Below are 23,145 nucleotides of genomic sequence, written 5' to 3' on the forward strand. Positions count from 1 at the left end.
GATGGGATGGGATGGGATGGGATGGGATGGGATGGGATGGGATGGGAGTTCTGCTCAGCTACCAGCAGCAGCAGCACCCAGAAATCAAACCCCTCCCTCCCGGGGGCTGCACCACCTCCCCTCTGTGACCCAGGGCCTTGAGGAAGCTTTCCCATCATTCCCAGCAGTAAATTACTGCTGAATTATTACCCTCAATAAGTGCAATGTATCTGCTAATATTAATCATCTGCAAATAAATCCACATGTCGCACTGTTCGGAATGCTATTATCAGACCCAAAGATAAGCAGCTCAGTAGATTGTGCACTCAGCGCTCCATGCTGGGTTCAGAGAAGACCCTGAGGTGCCTTCACACCCCTCAGCACCCTTCTGCTTTGAGGCAGCCCTGCTGCTCCCAAATACTCACCCACATCCCATAGCGACCCTGGCTGGGCTGTTAGGACCATATCCCATAAGGAAAGCTGGGCTGCAGCAGAAAGGGGCAGAATTGGACTTGTATTAATAGTCATTGAGACTGGAATTTGCCCAGGAGTGCACTCCCATTGCAAGAAATGTCAAAGGACCATCAGTGGCTGCACGGGGCTGATCTCGCCCTAATCACACCCAGCAGGACTTTGGAGTGGCTCCAGCCAAGGGGAGCTGCATTGCTCTGGACACGGGGGTGGCTGGATGTTCTCTGCATGGAGCTGCCTCTTCCCAAAGACAAGCAGCTGTGATCAGAGGGGATGAATGAACTTAGGGCTCTGGGTCCTATCCCATGCTCAGGTACAGGTCTCATTGAAGCCATTTACCCCCGTGTCCCTCAGTCACATCTCCAGCCCCACGCCGGGATGTTGATTTAAGATGAGGAAAAAAAATGCACCTTTCAGACACATGCCAGGCAAAGTTCCCACCTTATGACAGCAATAGCATCCCCTTCAGCACGGCCAGCACACAACTCCAGCAAGGCAGCACGGATTCTGCTTCCTCTCCCTGCATGCATCACACCTGCAGGACCCCCTGGACCTCTGGGGCCGTGCCCTGGGCTCACATAGCACCAGAGACCATCGGGCACAGGGGTGGCCTGGCTGTGTTCTTGCCATGTCACGCAGTTCCGTTTCAAAGGGCTCCTTGCCTATCAGGCTGCCCTTTTAAAAAGCAGTTGATAGGAGTTATTAATGATATTTACAGGACAAGTGCTTGGCAATTATTACCTCTGTCTGTAAGAGGGCAATGAATCAGCCCCCTGTGGCAGCACCCCGCTGCAGGGTGTTGCTTTGGCGTGCTGCTGGCATGGCTATTGGTTCCCATACGACGAGGTTTTGTGACAGTGAACACTGATGGCCAAGGTGTGCATCTACCACAGCTCTCTGCACTGATGGCCCTCATCCTTCCTGCCATCCCACTGCCTGCATCCTCCCCTTTCCCTTTTCCCTGCAGGTTTCCCACCTGCGTTTCAGGCTCAAGTTGGAGCCATGCAGGCAGCGGCACTTTCCATGCAGATGGTTCACATCTGGGCGACAGCAGGAGCACAGAGATGAGTTCCACCCACACTCGGAGCTCTGCCATGGCTGTGTCAGTTCTACAGGGGCTGTCCATCTCATCACTGCCACATCCCTACAACAGAGAGGACCGCGTGGCTCCATGCAGTGCTGAGGATGAGCCCTTTGCCGTCACCCATCACTTCCCATCCGATTCCGCTCCTCTCATCTCTTTGAACCTGGAAATGAGATAGAAGCTGCTCTCCCCTGCCAATCCCACCTTCAAAGCCCGGGGTCCAGGCCCTGGCACAATGCACCCCATTGTCCTTTTTGGAGCACAAAAGCCAGGAGACGCTGCCCAGCGCCCCGGGCCAACAAAGCATCCTCTGCTCACCGCGTGCGGTCGGGGCGAGGGAGGGGTCCGCTGAATATGGGCTATTGTCACGGGGAGCCCAGAGCACCAGGACCTGCACAGGGGATCAAACAGCCCAGAACCGAGCGGGAAGGGGTGGGGTGAGGGGGGACATCCAAAAAAACCCCTTGTCCCTCTTCAGATCTCTCCTTATCTCCCCAGCTATCTCCTAGGCTCAGCCTGGGTGTACTTGCTTGCAATTACCTCGGAGAAGCCAATCAGGCGCCGAGCACAGCCCTCGGTCCCCTTGACTGAGGTGATTTATAAATGACTCACGGGCTTATTTGAGCTCAGAGCTGTGCACGGCTCTCGGCAGCTCCGCACCGTCGCTCTCCGTGCCACCTCCGCGGCTCCGCGCAGGACCGGCCCTCCCTTCGCCCGGCGAGGCGCAGGTAACCCAGCACCAACAATCCGCTCTTTGTCTGGGTGGGCGTGGGGGATTTGCCCTCTGGTTGCACGGCCACTGGGTGTGAGTTTCAGTATTTGGAGAACTGGTCCTTTTTTTTTTTCTTCTTCTTCTTTTTTTTTTTTTTTTTCTTTTTTGTCTCCCTCTTTTTGCAAAGGGGACTCGTGGCAGCAGATTTACTGGCGAATTAGCAACACTTGCAATCCGGGAGCTTGATTTATGAGGAGAGGCTGAAAGAGGCAAATACCTGAATTAGGCATTGCTGGTATAAATTTTACCATCTTATCCTTTTATCTTGGCTGCCTCCTGCTGAGATCCATGGAGGGATTTCCCTGGTATAGGAGCAGAAGTACTGATGAGAGACCCTCAGTTCTGTGATCCTCATTAGCAGAACGTCCTGTGCATGGGATCTGCAACTGGTCCCTGCCCCGAGGATGTGACAGCACAGATTAGACTTTGCACGTGCAGGCATAGCAAGAAGGTACGTGCAGATCTATGCAAAATCTATGCAATGAGAGAGGAGCATTCGCTGTGCATAGGAATCCAGCCTGAGCAAGGGGTCTTTGCTGCCTGGGACAGCAGGTGCATGACTGCATGGCTGTGGGCACACACAGGCAGAATAGGAGGAACTGTTGGAGTTGGGAATGAGGAGTGCTGGCAGGCTGAGCTCGGCTGCAGGGGCTGCATCTCCTCCTGATGCCATTGCATGGGGTGTGACAGTGCATTTTGGGCAGGATCCTTCAAGTACAGACTAGAGAAGAATTCCTCCCTTTGCTGTATGCTGATGTTCACGAAGGCATGACGCTTTCTTCTCTGCCCCAATAAAATATATCCATGCCTTACTTGCAAGCAAGCTGTAAGCTTCATCTGGGACCTGTCCTTCCCTCCTTTGAAGTGACACCTGCCCCAGAGCAGAGCTTTCCAGCAAAGAAATGCTCTCCCACCCTCTACCTCTGGGGGAGGATGGACCGGCTGACCCGCGGCTGTTTGTGTTGTGGAGCTCTCAGCAGGCACCCGGCTCAGTGCAAGAATGCTGCAGCCTGCAGACTTTTTAATTCCTTTGGGATTTGTGTTGCCCACCTGCTCTTCAAAGGCGGAGGGCGAGGTCTGTGTCGGAGGCATGCAGAGACTCATGAGGGAGGCCAAGCCTTCACTTCTGCTTCTAATTTCACTTTCAAACCTTTCCTCCTCCCCATCCCAAGGGTTCTGTATTCAGGGGGAGCAGCCAAGGGATAGGGAGGAAAGGCACACTGCTTCCCAGGAACAGAAGCAAATGCCATTAAGGTCAGACACTGCATTCTGCCTGCCAAGGAGCTGGCAACCAGCACTGCCAGCAGCAAGGTGACACCTCCAGGCACTGCCACCAGCTCAAAGCAGGGCAACTGGCAGCTCTGGAGCACTCTCATGGAGCTCCAGCTGGTGATACATCCCAAAAGTCAGTCTCCATTCTGGCTCCCTTTCTTGTCTCCTATCAGAGGAAGGACAGAAGGAGTCCCTGCTGCAGGGCGAGGCAGAGTGGTTGCAGGCAGTGAGCTGGGGCTGCAGGCAATAGATGCTCTGGGCCCTCAGAGCCATCACACTGTGCCTTTTCTTAGCTCCAAATCTCTTTGCTGCTGTGGCTCTCCCGGCTGGGATGGGCTCCACCTGCACAGCACAGCCCCCTGGGCACAGCACTGGGTGCAACTGCAGGAGCCACTGAGGGCAGGGCAGGAGCTGAGAGCGTGCGGGCTGATCAAACACATCATGGAAAGAGCTGGCCAAATCTGGGCTTCTTTAACCTGCTGCCAACACAGAGCAGATCCCTGTGCCCACAGCATTTGCTGCATTAACAGCGACATTAAAAGGAGCAGGAGTCAGGCTGCCGAATACCAGCGCTTTACTTTAAGCTCCCTTCGAGCCAAACACTTTGGCTTCACCTTCCGTAGCTGGCAGATGTCTGCAGATCTTATTATTCTGGTTACCAAGCGCAGAGCTAGTTTGGTTAGAAACTCATGTGAAGTGGTACATCAAACATTGGCAGCAGCCCAGGGCTATTTCCAGAGTGCTGCACGGGAGCAGAGCGCAGCACTGCTGCCTGCACTGGGTTGGGTCACTCCAAACAAGAGGAGAGCCATCTGCCTGATGGAAATCACCCACCAAACACCCCAAATGTTTAATCTACATGGAAAGAAAGTATTTGTTCCACGCCTGGCTGCTGCTCCGTGGTGAAAGTGAAGGAGTGTGAGCACAGGATGGCTGCTCAGAGGGATGATGGAGCTGAGGCCATCAGCAGATCCATCCTGGCTCCAGCAGTCAGGCAGGACCAGCTCATGCCTCTCTCCTCCTCCTGTCTCCCCAGCATTTATTGCACTGGCCATCATGAAGGAACCTGAACTCTGAAAAGAGAATGGATTGAAGCAGCTAAGTCTTTGCTGAACTTTGTAGACTGTCATTCTGCCTTTTCCAAGGCTAAAGCCAACTTTGGGGTAGGACATTTTTCATCACTGAACTACATACTCTCCTGGCATCAGCCTCTTTTGTTTCCAAAGGGGAGAAATTAGTAGAAACTTACAAACCCACATTCAGTGCATGCTGGCAGCTTAGCCCTAGCAGTGCAGTCACTGGTTCCCAACTTCTGCCTCCTGCCCTTCCCCAAGTTATCTGCACTATTAGGAAAGGCATTTATTACCAATATATTTATGCCAAAAACGTAGGGCTACAGATCTGACCTCAATTCTTCAAGGTGCTTTTTTCCTACAGATAAGCCCTAGGGCAACACAAAGCTAAAGGCAAGTTGGGTCAAAGGGAATTTAACTGCAAAAAGGTGCGCCCAGCCAAACAGCCCCACTGAAGGCACTGCCCTGGTGACGAGCTGCTGGTGAAGGCCATCAGCCAGACTTGATACCAGGAGGCTGGAGAATGTGACGGACATGGGAGTGGACCTGCAGGGCTGACTGGTGTTGATAGTGGGGAGAATTATATCAAATCCTTCTGAAATATCTGAGCTGACTGACGCCAGAAACCTCCACCTCCTTCTCTTCTTCCTGCCAGCGTGCTTGGCAAGCCCAGCTGGACACTGGAGATGTGAAAGGGAGAAGGTGTGAGATAGGTGCAGGTGTGTGGTGTGAGGCTGAGGCAGAGCTCGGCCTCGGGGAGCATCCAGCATGGCAGCATCCAACACCACAGCCCCTAGCACTGCAGCACCCAGCACTTCAGCATCCAGCACCGCAACTACCCTGTCCTTTCCCATGCCCCATCTCAGCAAGCGAGCATCCAAGGGTTTCAGGGGAGAGGTGACAGCTTCCCCACATGTCCCTCAGAGACGTGAGCCCTTTTGCTGCATTGCCCCAGGGCTCCCATGGCACCTGCAGAGCTGTGTGGGAGCTGGAAGCAGTGGTTCAGAGCAGCTGGAGTCAAGACCTTGTCCTGGTGTCGCAACCAAACCCTTGCACCTGTGCTTGCTGTCTGTGGCCAGAGCCTTCTTCCTGGGGTAGGGGAGAGCAGCTTTTTACAGCCCGTTCTTGGGCAATGCAGCTGGGAGAGAGATGTTTCTAACAAAGATCCAGCCAGGATTTGGAAGGGGCCAGACCTCTGACCTCCACTAACAGTCAGCAGAAGATCTGTGTGTGCACATGCTTGTGCAAGGAGAAGGGGGATGGAAAGGGGGTAGAAAAAGGAGGAAACAGTATTTCCAGAGCACCGATTTTTTTCTCTCTAAATTATAGATGGGCATTCCTTGAATGCCACACTCCTGTTTAGAATGAGTTTGGACCCTTACAGTGCACGGCTCCAGATCACATTGTTCTCTCTCTCTAACCAAATTCTGATTCCCACTGACTGGACTGGAGTCCCATTGCTGGGCTGTGCCAGTACAGGAAAGCAGCGTTACGCCAATGGGTCCTATCAACACTCACCAGAAACCTCAATGTGACTTTTCCCAAACAAAGCTATCACCAGCACGGGGACAGGAGATAAGAGCCCAGAAAGTGCATTTGTGAGATGAACGCTGGGAGGAAAAGTCTGTGCTTGGCAAATACAAGGCCGTTTGAGATCAGCAGGGCAGGGAGCAGCCAGGTGTGTCCTGGTGGGACTCAGCTGTGACCTGGCACAACACCCATCACCCACATCCCAGTCTCGGAGTGACGTGGTCCTGCCTTCACCTGTTGCTTGCATAAGGTATCACATCACAGCTACGTCCCCAGTGCTTCCCGAGCTCTCCAAGATGCCAGGCTCAGTGGGCTCATCCATGGGGCCAATGTCACATTTCTCAGCATCACTCACTCCAGCCAGCACACAGAGAAATGGATTTCCTGAAGCCTCAGCTTGCATTGGGCACTGAGCTGTAGGAGCTTTGCTCTTGGAGCTCTTCCCCAGCCCCATCCTTTATTTCCATGCCCATATTGGACCAGAGCTCTGTTGCCTTTGAGGCAACAACATGCTGCTGCTCTGCTTTCCTTCCCACGTGCGTTGCATTGCTTCGCTGTCCCTGTGGTCTTACCCATAAGCACCAGGACAGCTGGTTCTGCCTTTGTTCAGGGCGCAATCACACGGCTGGTTCTCTTTAATTCCAAAATCTCAAAGGTTTAACCTGCTGTTTGATCTAGGGCAAGGCCAGTGATAAGCCAAGTCAAGAACTTGACAAGAACTTGACTCTGTCCGAGACGCTGACATCATCAGCTTGTTTGTTTAAGATGGAATTTAATCATGGGGATATTTTCCCCTCTGTTCTTGCCTTGTTTATTATTATTCCTGATTGCCAGCACATTTGCTCAGCAGGAGAAATTCATTAAAGAGCTGTGGTATAATCGGCTGATTCAGGCTGTCTGATGGCAGGCAGGCTGCTGGGCAGTGATGGAGCCGAGAAATAAAGCTGGGAGACCAAAACTGATGGGTTTGTCACCCTTAGAAGCTTGTTGCATGGTTTGGACTTGGGGTAGAAAATATTTATGAAGGAGAATAGGAAATTTAGAGCAGAGGAGTAGGGCTGGGACCTGGAGTAAGGCTGTGAAGCTGGGACAGGACCTCTGCAGCTCGACATGAGAAGAGCAGAGGGGTTTTTGCTGTGGGGACTGGAGAAGAGCCCTGAACACTGCTTGTTCTCAGCCTGCACCAATCCTCCAGAAGGCAGAAATCAGTCTCTCTGGGAAGGGCATCCCTGGTAGGAAGGGATGCAGAGCTGGCAGTGGATGTGTGCCTGCAGAGGGCAGTGGCTGCAGTGCCTGTGGATGCAGGAGGACGGGCTCTGAGGGCGTGCTGTAGGGACATCGCCAGGACCTCAGAGCCATCCAGGATGGGGGTTCCTGGGGGTCCCACAAGCCATGGCAATGTGGAGCAGAGCCCAGATTCCCAGGCACAGCACTGCTGGTGCTGGTTTACAGCAAGGTGCCCTCGGTGCCACTGTGATTCCTAAGACAGCAGTGGGGTTGATGACCTCCCCCTCTTAACCCATTAGCATTATGATTCTGCTGACCTAAATTCCCCCAAAGTTTCGGCTGCCTGCATCACACGTTCCTTCCTGCTCTGTGCTGCTCACGCCCTCCAGCCCAGGGAGGGATCTGCACGGCGCTGGCAGCGTTGCTCCTACACAGGAACGTTGGTTCATCCTGGATGTGTGCTGACTTCAGCGGTACCTGAAAGCAGTGAGGAAAGAGGGGAGGGGGGAGGATTCGGATCGCTCCACGCAGCCTTGGCAACCTGGATGTTGTTTCTTGATCCACACTCCTGTCTGAATCACCTGCTTCTTCCACCCCCTCTTTTGCTCCTGCGTTGGGCAATGACCCACTTACATCACTGCTGTGCCACACATCATTACCAATACCCCAATCCATGCCTGACCACTTCCTCTCTCCACCCTCAGACTTCCCAACTTGTAATGTTTCTCCCCCTTTCCCAGTCATGGTAAAATGAGGGCTTTCTGAAGTTCATCAGCCTCTTTGGTAAGACCCAGATACTGCTCAGGACTAGTCCATCAGGATGCTTCGGCATCCTCATCACTGAAACAAATTAGCAATAGTTATCTTTCCATGCATCGCTTCCTAGAATAGATCCAGGACAAGCTCACAGCCTCTCAAGGCAACGGGGACGAAGGAAGGCTGCTGAATGTGATTGAGTGCAGTGGGCAGCGAAACAGGGACACCTTGGATGGAAACAACATTTCATCACAGCACCGGTGTCTGCTGTGTCGGAGCTGCTGCATGAGGTGCAGCTGTGCCAACCCTGATGGCAGGTGGGGAAACTGAGGCACGAGATGGCTCAAATAACCTGCCTAAGGCAAAAAGGGCAGAACTGAGACTAACACTTGCGCCCGTCTGGCAGACAACCCAGGATGGATTCTGTCCCCTTCACACAGCATCACTGGTTAGCATCACCTCAAATTAGCTGGGGAAGGCTCATGGGGAGCAGCAGTCCCCAGTGCTGGAGAAGCCACTCCCAGAGCCTGCCTCTGCGCATAGGGAAACTATTTAGGGTGGAGATGTTCTGGGAGGGCTCCCAGACGCTGGAGGTGTCCGGTCTGTTATACCGCAGGTGGGGACAACTCCAGTCACATTCTTGGTTTTGCTTGTTCTTTTTTTTCTGGGAAACCTTTAAATGATCCAGAGATGAGCCACGCCAGACCCCGCTATGTCATCGAACGCCCTGCATACTCGGTCAGCCTCTTTGATGAAGAGTTTGAGAAGAAAAGCAGAAGTTATCCCGTCGGGGAAAAGTTGAAAAACCTTTTCAGGTAACACAGAATCCTATCTCTATTCCCGGGGCAAAACTACAGCAGAGCTGGTCTGGAATTGGGTCATTATTTGGACCTGGGGACATAGTTCACGTTTTAATCCTGGGAAACCTCCGAGGTCTTTGATGGATGAAAAGCATGGGATAAGCATGCGTGGTGCAGAAGCAAGGGGAACAGGACGCTGTTCTCACTGCCTCACTGCTGTTACACTGTAAGGCACAGAAGCAGAACAGTTTGCACCGATTGCTTTTGGGATTTGGGTTGCTGTTTTCCAAATTTTACTAATAACGAAAAAAGCATAAATGGCGATACAGGTATGAGCAAGTAGACTATTTCTTTAAGCTTTCCAGCTGGGATTTCCTTCTGTCAGTTCCTGTACTGGCTTCCATTAAAGAAAGATGAATAATCCTGCTGATTGCTGTCCTGGAAATCTCACTCTGCTCCCTGAAAGAGTGAAGGCAGTGGTACAGGGAAGGAGAGCACACATGCTGGCAGGCAGAGGTGTGAGAAGCTGCATGTGTCAGCACTCAGAAACAGTGTTCTTTCTGACATAATTTGGGTTTTTTGACCAAACACCTGCAGAAGCTCATCTTTGGCTCTGCACAACTGCCCCGTCAATCTCTGAGCTGTGTCACACCGTTTGTGCTAGAAATAAAGACTCGAGATATTGGGCAGCCAAACCCTTCAGAGCTGTGAAGCACTGGGGACTTCCCAGGATTTCCCACAGTAATCCTCCCTGGCACAGCCAGCCGTTAACAGCAAGAGCCTTGCACTTGCATGGAAGGGCTGTGCCCAAAACACTGGGCATAGGATTTGGTATCGGGGAAAGGCTGAGGCATTGCTCAGAAGGTCCTTCCTTGCTTCCTGGTTTCCTTCCTTGCTCGTGTCCCTGATTACTTCCTTCCTTCTTTACTTCTTTGCATATTTTGTCTCCTCCAGATGTTCAGCTTCCAGATTCAAGCTCATTCTCTTCAGCCTGTTCCCAATACTTGTTTGGCTTCCCAAGTATAAAATCAAGGAGTACATTTTGCCTGATGTTCTCGGTGGGGTCAGTGCGGGGACAATCCAAGTGCCACAAGGTGAGAAGCAACAGCTTTTCCTATCACTGAGAGGGGATAGCACAGAGGATGCGCAGTCTGTGGCGGTTACCTATGTTACTGCTGGCACATGCAAACCCAAGCTCTCCCTCCCATTTGGTTGTCCCTGTATGTTCCTGTGGAACCCTTCCCCTTCCAGATCACCCACTATGGCCACATAGTGCTCAGCTCTGGGGCTGTCAGCATCCTCAGGACCAGGAATAGAGCACAAGCAGAGCAGGGGCTGTTCGGACCACGCTGACCTGCACCTTCCTCTTGTGTTCCCCAGGGATGGCTTTTGCACTGCTGGCCAACCTGCCTCCTGTCAATGGGCTCTACTCCTCCTTCTTCCCTTTGATAACATACCTCTTCCTTGGCGGTATCCACCAGATGGTCCCAGGTGAGTCTGCAGAGCAGTTCTCTGCACAGGGCAGCTAAGCACCAACTGGATGGGAATACTTGGTGTGTCCTGGAGCAGCAATGTTTGGGCAGGCTTGGCTTACGGTGTCCATGATCCCTTGATGGGCTGAGCGACTCGTTCAGGACAGCCTAACCTGTCCGAGTGCTTTCCAGGGCAGGACACTCTCCAGAACAAACTACTGACATCACTGTGTTGTGCCAAAGGTACTTTTGCAGTCATCAGCATTATTGTTGGCAACGTCTGCCATGAGCTGGCTCCAGAGTCGGACTTCCAGTACTTCAATCACACTACTAATGAGACCAGCGTGAATACCACAGCCATGGAAGCAGCCAGACTGGAGATCTCTGCCACGCTAGCCTGCCTGACTGCCATCATACAAGTAAGGACTCTTCACTGCCTCTGCTGTGTGCCCCATCCAAAGCTGACCCCCAGGGAATCATCCTCCCTGGAGCAGAGGCAAGGGCTGGGAGCAGATGCTGGAAGTGGCTCTACTGGGCCTGGCCAGTTTCTAATAACACCTTGTCTGTCCTACCCTAGCTGTGCCTGGGATTCGTGCAGTTTGGCTTTGTTGCTATCTACCTGTCAGAGTCTTTCATCAGGGGTTTCATGACAGCAGCAGGGCTGCAGATCCTCATCTCCGTGCTCAAGTACGTCTTCGGCTTGACAGTCCCGTCTTACACCGGGCCCTTAGCTATCGTCTATGTAAGTGGGTGCTTGGACAGGGTCCTTCCCTGTACCTCCTCCCCACCACACTGCAGGCACCGTTGTTACTGTGCTGGGGAAACTGGGACTGGGAGAAGGGGAGAGGCTGGAGGGAGGGGGAAAGCAGCTGGCTGCACACCTGCACTGCTGCCCCATCACCTCTCAGGGTGTTTGCAGGTGATTACCGTAATGAGTACTGTCCACTGTGCTGTCCATTGGGCCTGGTGTCCCATGACACCTCCTCCTCTTTTCTCCCCTTTAGACATTCATTGATATTTGCAAAGGTCTGCCCAAAACCAACGTGGCCTCCCTGGTCTATGCCTTGATCAGTGCTGTGCTTCTGATTGTTGTCAAGGAACTCAACCTGAAGTACATGAAAAAGATCCGGATGCCCATTCCCATGGAGATCATCATCGTAAGTGACACATGAGCTGTCCCTCAGACCTCCAGGAGACAGACCTTCTGTCCCATCTCAGCCCTGGGATGCCCAGTTCTGCTCTGAAGGGGACTTTGGAGGAGTACAGCACGTCCATGCTCAGTGCAGTACTCTGGGGTCTGAAATTTGGCCATCCTCATGGAGGATACCCTTGAAACACAGCCCATCCCTCTTGGGCTGCACCTGCATGCTGGTAATGCCAAACATGAGAAACAAAGTTCCTGCATGGGATGTTCTCTCGTGTTCCAGTCTGAATTTGGAGTTAATTTTCTACCATCAGCCCCAGGAACACCACTTAACGCTTCTGAGAGAGCTCATGTTCTTTCTACTTACTGCTCTTTTACTCTCTGCATTGGCAGGTAATAGTTGCAACTGCAATCTCTGGCAGCTTTAAGATGCCTGAAAAGTACAATATGCCAGTGGTTGGGAAGATCAGCATGGGGTAAGCATGTGTGCATGTCTCACTCACCATCCAAATAATTTCCCCTCCTCCTCCTTATTCTGCATCCTGGAAAACCCCTCTCTGCTCTACAACAATCCCCTTTCAGAACTGCAAGGCAGATTTGCTGTGCCCTGTTCCACCATGCTACCATCCCCTAACCCTGTCCACAGCTTAGACACCATTCCTAGAAACACATCCCTGCCTTCAATGCCAGCATCCCAACCACCTCTTTCCTCTGTTCTGAATGCAGGTTCCCAGAGCCCACCCTGCCCCTGGTGAGCAAGTGGAAGGACATGATTGGCACAGCCTTCTCACTCGCCATCGTGAGCTACGTGATCAACCTGGCCATGGGGAGGACGCTGGCAGCCAAGCATGGCTATGATGTGGACCCCAACCAGGTAAAGCTTGCTCTGAAGAGATGCAGGAATGTTCCCCTGGCTCTCAGGCGTGAAAGGAAGACCTTGCTGCATGAATGGGAAGCTTGCAAATGCACGTGGCTGCTCAAAATGTACGTGCTTCTCCCACTCACGTGGCAGCCTGCCAGGCAGAGGCTGAAAGGACATGGCAGATCCATTTCCTACAGGTGGGAGAGGCACTGTCAAAGGGAGGAAAAGACTTAGCTTCAGCTCACTGCTTTGCTTTCCCTCCAGAGCTGAGACTTCAGCCCCAGGTTCTGGCCCAGATGGCATTTTTGCAGGTTGAAGCACAGTGAAGCACATGTGTTGCTTATAGAGCAGACGAGGGCCTGGGTTCCTGGTGTGTCACCTAGATACTGTGAGAGGCAGGACATTAAATAATCCTCTCCTGTCATCACTGGCACCAGTGGTAGCTTTCAGTAAGAGCCATGCATACCACATGAAGCCCTGCCCTTAGTGTGTCAACAACTGACAACATGTTTGTATGGCATGGTGCTTCCAGGCTGCCCTGCCATAGTGGCTGGAACCCACCTCAGCTCTTCTGGGAAGGAAAAGCTCTGGGATACACTGTAGAGAATAGGAGCTGGGGGCTGTATTTCTCTTCTCAAACACCTCTACAGGGCAGGACTGGAGCTGCTCACTGAGATGACTGTGTTCCTCCTTCTCCACAGGAAATGCTGGCCCTGGGCTGCAGTAACTTCTTTGGATCCTTCTTCAAAATCCACGTCATCTGCTGTGCTCTCTCTGTCACTCTGGCTGTGGACGGGGCAGGAGGCAAATCACAAGTTAGTACTCCCACATCTTCCATGCAAATCCCTGCAGAGGTGCATGCTGCCAGCTTGACATCACTGCAGGCCTGAAAAAGCTCCATGTAGGAGTGCTTCACATTGCTGTTAAATACAAGATATACTCCCCCAGCCCCATTTTTCCCTGCACGGTTCATTGGACCCATCTCAGATACAGGGCTGTCAATGTGTGCTCCCACTCTGGCTGCTCAGACTGAGCAGAGCAGAGCTCCCACATGAGAGAAGTTTTGGGCTGTGAGAACTGGGAGATTCTAGCCTGCTCCTCAGAGGCAATGGCTGCTCACACAGCCCTGGAGTGCCCAGCTCCAGTATTGGCTGAAGCAGCTGGAGAGCAAGAACCAGGAGGGGGTTCAGGAAGACTCTGATGTTTAATGAAATGGTTTTTCTCCTTTCTGCAGGTGGCAAGTTTCTTTGTGGCATTGGTGGTTATGGTGACCATGCTTTCTCTAGGAATTTATCTTGAACCTCTTCCAAAGGTAAGGTGAACAAATGTGCAAAAAGTGCAGCAGCAGCATCTCAACCTCTCCATGCTGGAGAATGCTCAGCCTTGCTTCAGAGAACTCATCAAGCCTTGCTTGATGCAAACCATTGCACAGCATGATTTGCTATGGGCTGCGGTCCTGTCTGTAGGAAACAATGATCTTTTAAACCATCATGCTGCAAACATGATCTTTGTGATCTTCATTATCTCCACTGTGCTGGCGGGCTGGGAAAGCATCTGCTGTGAAATGTGGCACACGCTCAGCACCACGCACAGGGTAACACCATGCCCTCCCCTCCATAGTCTGTCCTGGGAGCCCTCATCGCTGTCAACCTGAAGAACTCCCTCAAGCAGCTGGCTGATCCCTTCTACCTGTGGAAGAAGAGCAAGCTGGACTGCGTGAGTGCCTGGGGATGGGTGGGGGGACCCCCAGATCCCTTCTGGGGAAAATGGGTTTTGCTCCACTGCTGTGCTCCATCCACTTCTGATGGTCTGGAGCCATGGCCTGGCCACATGTCATGGAGGCTGAACTATTACCTGCTCTGTTTAAATGCCAATCATCGGCAGGAGCCTGTTTGCCCAGAACTAGCCAAACCGGCCCTGCTCAATATCTAGGAGTCATGACTTAAAAACTCACACAATAGCCCTCCAGGGTGAGGAGAGCCCTTCGCAGCGATAAGGACTCCAGGCACTGGTTGATGTATAAACCCAAGGGGGTGGCGTGAGGGGGAGTGAGAACGGAATTTGGAAATGTCTGACATAAAAAAGACAGTGTTTGAACAGGGCTCCCGGGGCTGAGTGGTGTGTGCGGACACCGAGCCAATATCCTGTCAGGACCCGGCGCGCTGCCTTATCGCAGCCATCGCGAGTCCAAAGGGGCTGACCTGAGCCATCAACAGCTTTCCCAAAACGCTCTGTTCAAACAGAGATGGGTGAGCAGTCCCAGCTGAGCTCTGTGATGTTGGTGAAGGCACAGGCCCACTGTCCAGCACAGAGCTCCCAGCTGGCACAAGCTGCCTTCAATGCAAAGAGAGTGAGGACAAAGCAAATGCCATTGGGGTGAACTGCGCTCCACTGACCTTAATCTCCCTGGAATTTGAACTAGATTCAATGCCCTTCCTGTCCCAAACTGGGGAATACCACTTCTGGGTGTTGTCAGCCCATTGGTGTCCATTACCTCAGGTCTGATCGTGTTTTGGTGCTAATCACACAGATTGCTCCAAAGGCATGCTCCTGTATCCAGTCCAGATGGAGAGGATTCACATGTAAAGGCATCGTTCTTAATCTGATATTGAGATGCTGAAATTATCAAAATTACCCTGATTTGACCAAGATCAAAGTTAGCTCTTCATAGTCTTGAGGATCAGCTTATAATCCCCTGATAACAATTCTCAGAAGGCATGTTTATAGAGGACCAATTTCATATGGATGGAGATGCTCACGTGCTAATATATAAAAATGACAGATGACAGGACTCTGAGCTGAGAGGTGGAGCAGGTTTTGCTATGCCCTGTCACACTTTGTCATCAGATCTGCTATGTGCTCAGGTCATTTACAGCAGGCTCTCAGGCAGTTTGCAGATCGATGCTCATTCCTTCCATACGCTCTGAATGACAGCAGGAGCTTTCCTGGGGGTGGGAGTGCTGCTGAGCAGCAGATGGTCTGATCTGCAGGAGCCTTTTCTTGAGACTTTTTGAGCTGAATGAGTGACGGGGGGTCATGCAGCTATGAAGAATTACACTGGTTGCTTTACAGCTGAAAAGCTGGGGCTTCTGGCTAGCTTCCCAGCAGCGACGCTTCACACGAAAACATGCACTAAGCAGTGTAATTAGAATAGCTGCAGCATTCTTTTGATCCTCAGCTGTGCCATTCTTTGGGTCCCGAATATCAGCACGAGCCATTTTTCATCCCTCGCTGTGCTCCAGCCCAGGGCACAGCAGAAGAACCATGCCTTGCCCTTCTCTTTCTGCAGCTGGTCTGGCTGGTGAGCTTCCTGGCTGCCTTCTTCCTGAGCCTGCCCTACGGAGTCGCAGTGGGTGTGGGATTTTCCGTGCTGGTTGTGGTTTTCCATACCCAGTTGTAAGTACCACCGTAGCTCCAAAAACCTAAAGGGAAGGGAAACATCTCCCAGCTGCAGAATAATAAGCAGTAGGTTATTTTCATAAGCAACCTCTGGCCTGCGTTTCGAAGGAACGTGCAGTCTGAGCCTGGGGGAGTGCAGGTGTCCTCCTCAGCGCCTGGAATGCGCAAACAGGAATGGCAGGCGCTAATTTACTGCCTGCATTCCCACTCCTGTGCACGGTTAGCGATGTGCACATCCCAAGGCAGGGGGATGTCAGAAGCTATTTACCTCAGCCAGAAAAGCTACCTGCATAGTTCCCACCAGTGCTGCTCATAGAAAGAGCCCCATGTATGTGTAGAGAAGCACTATTTTTAATCCACAAAGCCCTTCATTAACACCTCCCAGACTGGGAGCTCAGGTAAAGCCAGTTGGCCCCCAGGGTGGGGAGCCCTGCCAGGAGCAGGCTTGCAGCCAAGCATGGGATCCAGCTGAAGCGCTGCCTGGCTGTTCTGCAGCCTTGTGCTGGGTCTTTCCCTGGTGAGCAAGGCAGTCCCGTGGGTTGGCTGTGTTCTGCCAGCATCCAAACAGGCTCTGCAGGGCTGAAATCTGAGCGTTTTCCTAAAGCGATACTTCAAATCCTGGTGATGGATACAAAGAGAAGCAGTTTTCTTCTTCTCTTCTTTCTTCTTCTTCTGTAAGATCTTCCCTAACTCTGGTTGGATTTTTCTCCCAGCCGGAACGGTTCGGCACTCGGCCAAGTAACATCCACGGACATCTACAAGAACCCCAAAGCCTACAACAAGGTAAGCAGGAGTTAAAAGGAAGCTGTTCTTTGCCTTTGGTACCCAATGTGACCAGGAGGCCCAAACCCAGGTTTCTGTCCCGGTGAAATTGTTTGCTGTTTGTTTCAGGGCTGCCCTTCACCTTGGCTTTCCCAATTATCCATTGCCCAAAGCCCCGACCACTCTGCACCCCACGCAGCCCCACCACATCTGGTTTGAGCTCTCCTCTCTCTTGCAGGTACACGAACTCAACGGCATTAAAATTGTGACCTACTGCTCGCCACTGTATTTTGCCAACTCAGAGATATTCCGTGAGAAGATTATAGCCAAGGTGAGCAATGCCCTGAGAAATTCCTGCTGGCGGCCAATCCAAATAGCCCTTGCTCTCTCCTGTCTTGCCAGGCAGAGATAATTAATCCCAGGATCATCATGCTCTTGTAGATCAAGAGACATACTCTTCTGCCCTTTTCTCTCTGATCTGTTTTTAGATCTCACTTTAGAGGTTATATTTGCATCTTGGCAAGTCTCCTCCTCCAGGCTCTGCCAAAGCAGTCACCCTGCTGCACGTGTCCCTCCATGCACGTGCCTGTGCTGCAGGACATGGTGCTGTCTGGTTGCCACCACTGTCACCTCCTGTGCACAGCAGCTGCTGTCCTCTTGTGCTGCATGCCACAGGCCAGGAAATCTCGGGGGGATCCCTGACTCTGGAGCTGAAGAGGCTTTTTCAGAGAAACTCTCTTTTCTGCAGACTGGAGTGGATCCTGGGAAAGTGTACTTAGCCAGGAAGAAATACTTGAAATGGCAGGAGAAGGGGACAGCACAACCATCAACAAAGCCACCAAAATTCTTACTGAGGCAGAACAAGGTAACTCATTTTGGGTGCTCGTGTTGCTGAGCAAAGCTCCCCAGATCTCCATCAGAGAGCTCCTCTCAATGTATGATTTTCTGCACAGTCTTCCCAGTCACATTTACCACCACCTGCACTCTTTCCCTTCCCACCCACGGTTCCATTTTGCCCAGTAGTCAAAACGTTTACATGCAGGACAACTGGAAATGGCTGGGAGCAGGAAAAATGTAGAGGTAGCAAGTTTGGAATGACAGCAGGAAAGTTTCTTTCGCTAGAATGTGGAGTTGCCCTAAGGATGGACCTATGTCAGCATTTCAGCTCAAACCCTTCCCTTGTGAAGCACATTTCCAGTCATCCTCTCTCAGTGTCTGAGAAGATCCTGCACTACTTCAGTGCATAAAAGAAAGCGTTTCTTGGCTCACAAAGCCAGCGGTCCTGCCTGACTGCTTACCTCTGCTTTCCCACAGACCTTATCCATGCAAGAGCTCCAGAAAGACTTTGAAAGCACCTCTCCAACAGACACCAACAACAACCAGACGACTGCTAACGGCGCCAGCATCTCTTACATCACGTTCTACCCTCCTGCCAACGGCACCAGGCAGGTACACACCTCCAGCGAGCTGGGCAGCACCACCACTCTGCAAGGAAGCACCTTCAGGGAAATGTCAGCTGCAGATGTTGACCCCATGGCCACGGCACCGCCCTATGTCAGCTTCCACACCATCATCCTGGACATGAGCGGGGTGTGCTTTGTTGACCTCATGGGCACAAAAGCACTGGGCAAGGTGAGTCCTCTGCTACAGCCAGGCTCCTTACCACCCAAGTACCTTCCACTCCCTTGTGCAGTTTAGATAAAGATGTTTACCCTCCTCAATCGGAGGTTTGTGTGAGTTTCTCCTTCAGCATTCCCAGGACACGTGTAAAGCCTTGGATAAAAGACTTAATGTATAAACACAAAGCCAGAGCAGCAGTGTTATTAATCCTTTCTCTGCCCTCTCATCCCTTCTAGCTGTGTTCCAGCTATCAGAAGATTGGCATTAAAGTGTTCTTGGCAAACGTGCATGGTAAGAATCCATGAAGAGCACATTTCCATGTGCATTTCCTCCATTTTGGGACTTTATTGTTTTCTTCATGCAAACTTTGCTAGCTGTCATCTCTTCATAGGACCAAATCAGAACAGATGAAAGAGTAGAACAGATGAAAGAACAGAAGAAACAAAGGAGAAACACTGTTCTCTGTCTGCATAATAGGTTATTTCGTTTGGGAAGTGGTATTGGAAAATCTCTGCATTTAGCACATAGAAAAATAGACTGGCAATAGAATAATTCAGCAAACTCTGCATTCTGGGCTTGCCCTACCTCAGAGAGCCGCCATCAGCCATGTTGCTTTCGAAGGCTTCCTTCTTTGCTCTCACCCTGGTTCACCTTTCTTTTCCCCAGCCCAGGTGTACAACGACATCAGCACAGGTGGGGTTTTTGAAGAAGGAGGCCTGGACAGAAAACACATCTTCCTGACCATCCATGATGCTGTTTTGTTCGCACTGGCAGATATCAAAGAAGTCGTCCACCCACCCACCTTAGAAGAGGTACATTTGCTCCCCATTTGCTTTTCTCCACCTCACAGTACTGTACTGTTAAGTCCATACACTGTGCCAGCACAAAGGAAGAACAAAATCTCACTAATGCACATGGTAAACGTTCTTGTTTATCTTAAGTGGTAAAGGTCTAAATCCAACAAACTATTTCCTATCTGAATTTTCATGTAGGAGCCAAACACCTGCTGATTGAATTGCATTAAATGGGAAGTCAGAAGTGTAAACGTTTTCTGCAAGGCCCAAGCTGGGAGATGAATGTTGTCCCAGCTGGTAGAGGCCAATAGAGCAGTGCCAGGTCTGTGCTCTCTGTTTGGCGTTGGCTGGAGCATGCAACTGCACTCAAGGGCAGAATATGGCCACAGCAAAAGGAGGCAAAGCAAATGCACCTGCCCTTGAACATCCATGAATGCTTCCCTTGGTAGGAAGAGAAAAGGTCAAAGCAGGAATATACCACATGCTGACAACAGAGGGTCAGATAGGTTATTTCCCCAAACATACACTGGTGTATTGCATAATAACCAGAGCTAGAACCAGCGCAGTTTTACTCAGTTATCTCATAAGAGTAAGTTTACGTATGCCTTATCTCTGCAGTGATGTGTAAGTGCTAGCTCAGTCAGCGACGATAAACAGCTGCAACAAGATTCCACCTGTGCCCTTTCTGCTTGGGCATTTCCCTTTGGGCACGCATGGGCTACTCATTTCTTTCACTGTGTTTGTCCCTGAACTCTGTTAATTCGTGAATTTGATTCTTTCCTTCCCAGAGGCCGAATCAGACAGAGCTCTCCATCTACGATGAGTCCGTGGATGAAAGCAGCTCGGAGTTCACAAACCTGGAGGAGGTTAGTCCTAGTGCCTGTGGGCAGGAGGGACGCCAGGTGGGACATTCTACCTTGAATCAGGTAGAGGAGGAGACACTGCCTGATGCTGACCCCACACTATAAGAAGGAGGCCAGGGAAGGGCTGGGGCTTCAGCTGATGTTTCTGTGTTCGATTGAACCGCTTGCTGGGTTTGTGCTCTGCCATGGCACCAGCCCTAACCCAGCACGCCTTGTGTGCCTTCTAGGAGATGTTCGGAAGCATGTTCCATTCAGAGACACAGACAGCGCTGTGAGCCTCGTGCTGATAAACCCTCCTGGACAGCCTCCTCTCTCCCATCCCATCACGAAGAGCTGCACTCCTACCCAGGAATACAAAGTGTTTGCAAAGCAAGAGGTCATCACGCCTCTTGAACTGGTAATTTCTCCTCCCGCTCTGCTTCTGGTGCTCAGAGAAATGGCCTCTGCAGCAGACAACACAACACCACAGAGCAGGAACTCAGGAAATGCCATCCCATTAATCACAGAAGAGAAGCAAGCTCACCTGATGGCAGGTGCCTCAGCGCATGGGACAATCAGTTGGTTTTGCCACATGCTTGCCTTTGTCTCACACAGTCACAATCTTCTGCCCACAGAGGCATTACACAGTTTGGGAAACCCCCTTCTTTCTTTTCCTTCCTCCTTCTTTTCCCGATGAAATGAAATTAAGCAAATATTGCGAGCCTCTCACGGCTTTGAATCACGAGCCAAAGCAGCTTTTGCAAGGTGCAGCCTGTAAGGTAATGCTGTTTCAAAACATGCACTGACTGTCGGGGTGCCTGCACTGCAGGTGCCAACCTTTGTGTTCCCCCACATTTCTCCATGCCCCTGCACTGCTCTCTGTGTGACCCAGAAACCACAGCCTCCAGTCAGTGCTGTGTTTCTCACACCCTGGTGCAGTATCTCAGGTGGGCTATTTTCCAGATTATATTTTGACTTATTAATAGGGCTAGCTTGTAATGGGGAGTATGAATTCCTTGTTACGGTGTGCTGTGTGTGCATGCTGGTCTGCCTGCCAAGTCAGTATGTGTTCAGAAGACCCAGGCTCCAGTTAAAATCCCTCCTGATATTTTTAGGCATCTTCCTTCTGTCTGAACAGAGCTGCAGAGAAGGTTTTTAGACTGTGCATGTCGTGAAAGCATTAATTCCAAGGGTGTTCTGCCTCCCTTTCCATCTTGACTGCAGTACCTAAATGATATGTGGTACGTGGATTAGTGCTTTGTGGAGATACATATATATCTCTCTATATTTTTTTCCCCAAGTCATTTCGACCACAAAAAGCAAATGCAGGGACAGCGAGGAACCTCCTTCTTGTAAAGTCCTGGATCCAGGGCAGCAAGATGAAAACTTCAGCCCATTTAGTATCTGCAACTGGTACCAGCTGCGCTATGGAGGGCTTCCAATGACAAGCTCTCATGGTCACTCAGGCAGCAAGGGAACGCTCTTTTTTATATGTGATATTTCTGTAACAATTCTCTACTGCATATTTGATGATTTTCATTACAATTCATCTCAGATTGATAATACCAGGACCATCTACCTCTCAGGCAAACAAGCCTGATGCTCTAACCCAGAGACAGACAGACGAGATCTTAATCATTTCTAGAAATCTGACATTCTTTTATATTTGAGTGATGCTTATAACACGTGCTATTTTAATTTCCCTTTCTGACATCTTCCCTTCTTACCCAGTGCTGATATTGTGACAGAAATGACAAGATAACAATCTAAAGCCTGGAAAAACCTAAGCAGAAGCCAAGAGTTAAAGGGACCCTTCTTCAGTGAGTTTCAACCTCAAATATGGCTTTGATGAAAGTAAGGCCATAGAAAATTTAGTATGTTTTCAGTTGCAATGAATGCAGCTTTTTCTGTTTGATTTTCAAATCCTCCTACAAAGTATTTCCAGCACTGGGATAAAGACAAGAGTGTACAAGCAAAACTGAACAGTCTGCTGTATTTCCATGAATGCAAAAGAAAAAAAAAAAAAAAAAAAAAAAAAAAGCCTTAATAATCCAAGCAAATTATATTTTTAAAGCTTATTTTGATTGTATTGCTCCACGACTTTAAAAAGATAAACAAGCTTTAGCGCACTGTTTCAAGGTACATATTGAGTTTCATTCACACATTGCTGGAAGGCTTTCTGGGCAGACAAAGCAGAGCTTCCCTATTGCTCCCAATGTCCCATTTTTATAGGAAAATAGAGCTGCATGAACCATCATAGCTAGACAACCATTACAGGTAATCACAGCACGACCTGCCACTTTGGCTTTATGTAACACCTCATTCACTAAACCACCATTTCTCTACCTCAGGTTCGGATTATGTGGTGCAGGAGAGTAATAACACCAAAGAAAGTCAGTTTCCCAAAAGAGACAAACCACCTCCTAATAGTCATTACTTATTTTGATGAGAGACAGCAGTGCCTTTTCCAGAACTGTGTTTTGTTGTACAAGCTGAAAACAAGAGCTAAATTATCTTATCTTTGAGGGTGATTACTCATGCTGTTTTGCTACTGTTTGAGAGTTCCTTTCATTCACTTATTTGAAAAAAAAAAAAAAAAGAAAAGAAATTGGTGCAATGGAACACGAAGCTATTCTACAGTAAGCAATCAATGTTTCTGTACCTCTGAGGTCGCTTTGCTTCAAACAAGGAAAATTGCAGTTTCCAGTTCCTCAATCATGTTTAGTTGGAGGAGACTGATTCCTCAGGATCTGCCAGACCTCACGCCCTAGGAAACCTCAGAGCAACAGGCTGTGTATGAAGAATAGATTTTGTTTCTTGAAGTTCCTACAGCATAACAGATGGGATTTCAAGGGAGGCTCCTTGCAATAGCAGCACTGGCACACAGTGATGACAGCCCAGGAAAAATGATTCCTCCTTTTGGTAGCCACAGGTCACTTCTGGTGACAACATGGACGGATAGAACCACTGGAAGCTCAACAATGTCTTCATTTTCATGTCCTGGACAGGAGAGTGAGGGAAACTCCAATTAATACTGGGGTAGAAAATCTTAAATTTCAGTGTCCTTTTATTGCTGACGGTGTGTAACAGCTCTGAAGCCTCCCCTGACAAACTGATGATGTATAACCAGCTCAGAATGTTTGTAATTTATTTAATTTAATATCGGTTTTGTTCTTTTTTCTTTTTTTTTTTCTTTTTTATAATAAAGAATGTCTGAACAATCACTCGCTTCTGCTGCTGCTTTGAGGCTTTCTGGCAGCTCCCAGCTAAACGCACCTCACAAATA

General features: G+C 50.4%; 1 protein-coding gene across 1 annotated transcript; it reads left to right on the plus strand.

The window, feature by feature from the left end:
- Window positions 1–2,179: 2,179 nt before the first annotated feature.
- On the plus strand, window positions 2,180–23,083 carry SLC26A9 (solute carrier family 26 member 9). The gene is made up of 21 exons (XM_042884454.1): window positions 2,180–2,262; window positions 8,853–8,979; window positions 9,919–10,058; window positions 10,345–10,455; window positions 10,680–10,855; window positions 11,014–11,178; window positions 11,441–11,593; window positions 11,974–12,056; window positions 12,307–12,454; window positions 13,144–13,257; window positions 13,677–13,754; window positions 14,063–14,158; window positions 15,732–15,838; window positions 16,555–16,624; window positions 16,842–16,934; window positions 17,352–17,468; window positions 17,918–18,235; window positions 18,460–18,514; window positions 18,890–19,035; window positions 19,806–19,883; window positions 20,108–23,083. Exons 2-21 carry the CDS (start codon window positions 8,855–8,857, stop codon window positions 20,153–20,155), a joined length of 2,421 nt encoding a protein of 806 aa, XP_042740388.1. The 5' UTR covers window positions 2,180–2,262; window positions 8,853–8,854; the 3' UTR covers window positions 20,156–23,083.
- The last annotated feature ends 62 nt before the right edge of the window (window positions 23,084–23,145 follow it).

Source organism: Lagopus leucura, unplaced genomic scaffold (genome assembly GCF_019238085.1).
Source record: "Lagopus leucura isolate 7727_CA_CO unplaced genomic scaffold, USGS_WTPT01 Super-Scaffold_100043, whole genome shotgun sequence".
NCBI classification, from domain to species: domain Eukaryota; kingdom Metazoa; phylum Chordata; class Aves; order Galliformes; family Phasianidae; genus Lagopus; species Lagopus leucura.

Bases quoted from the DNA above. Each gene is read 5' to 3' on its own strand.
- SLC26A9 (XM_042884454.1), top strand. From the start codon at position 8,855: ATGAGCCACGCCAGACCCCGCTATGTCATCGAACGCCCTGCATACTCG. The intron at 10,856-11,013 runs GTAAGGACTCTT...GTCCTACCCTAG, and splicing joins GCCTGACTGCCATCATACAA to CTGTGCCTGGGATTCGTGCA. The intron at 19,036-19,805 runs GTACATTTGCTC...TTTCCTTCCCAG, and splicing joins ACCCACCCACCTTAGAAGAG to AGGCCGAATCAGACAGAGCT.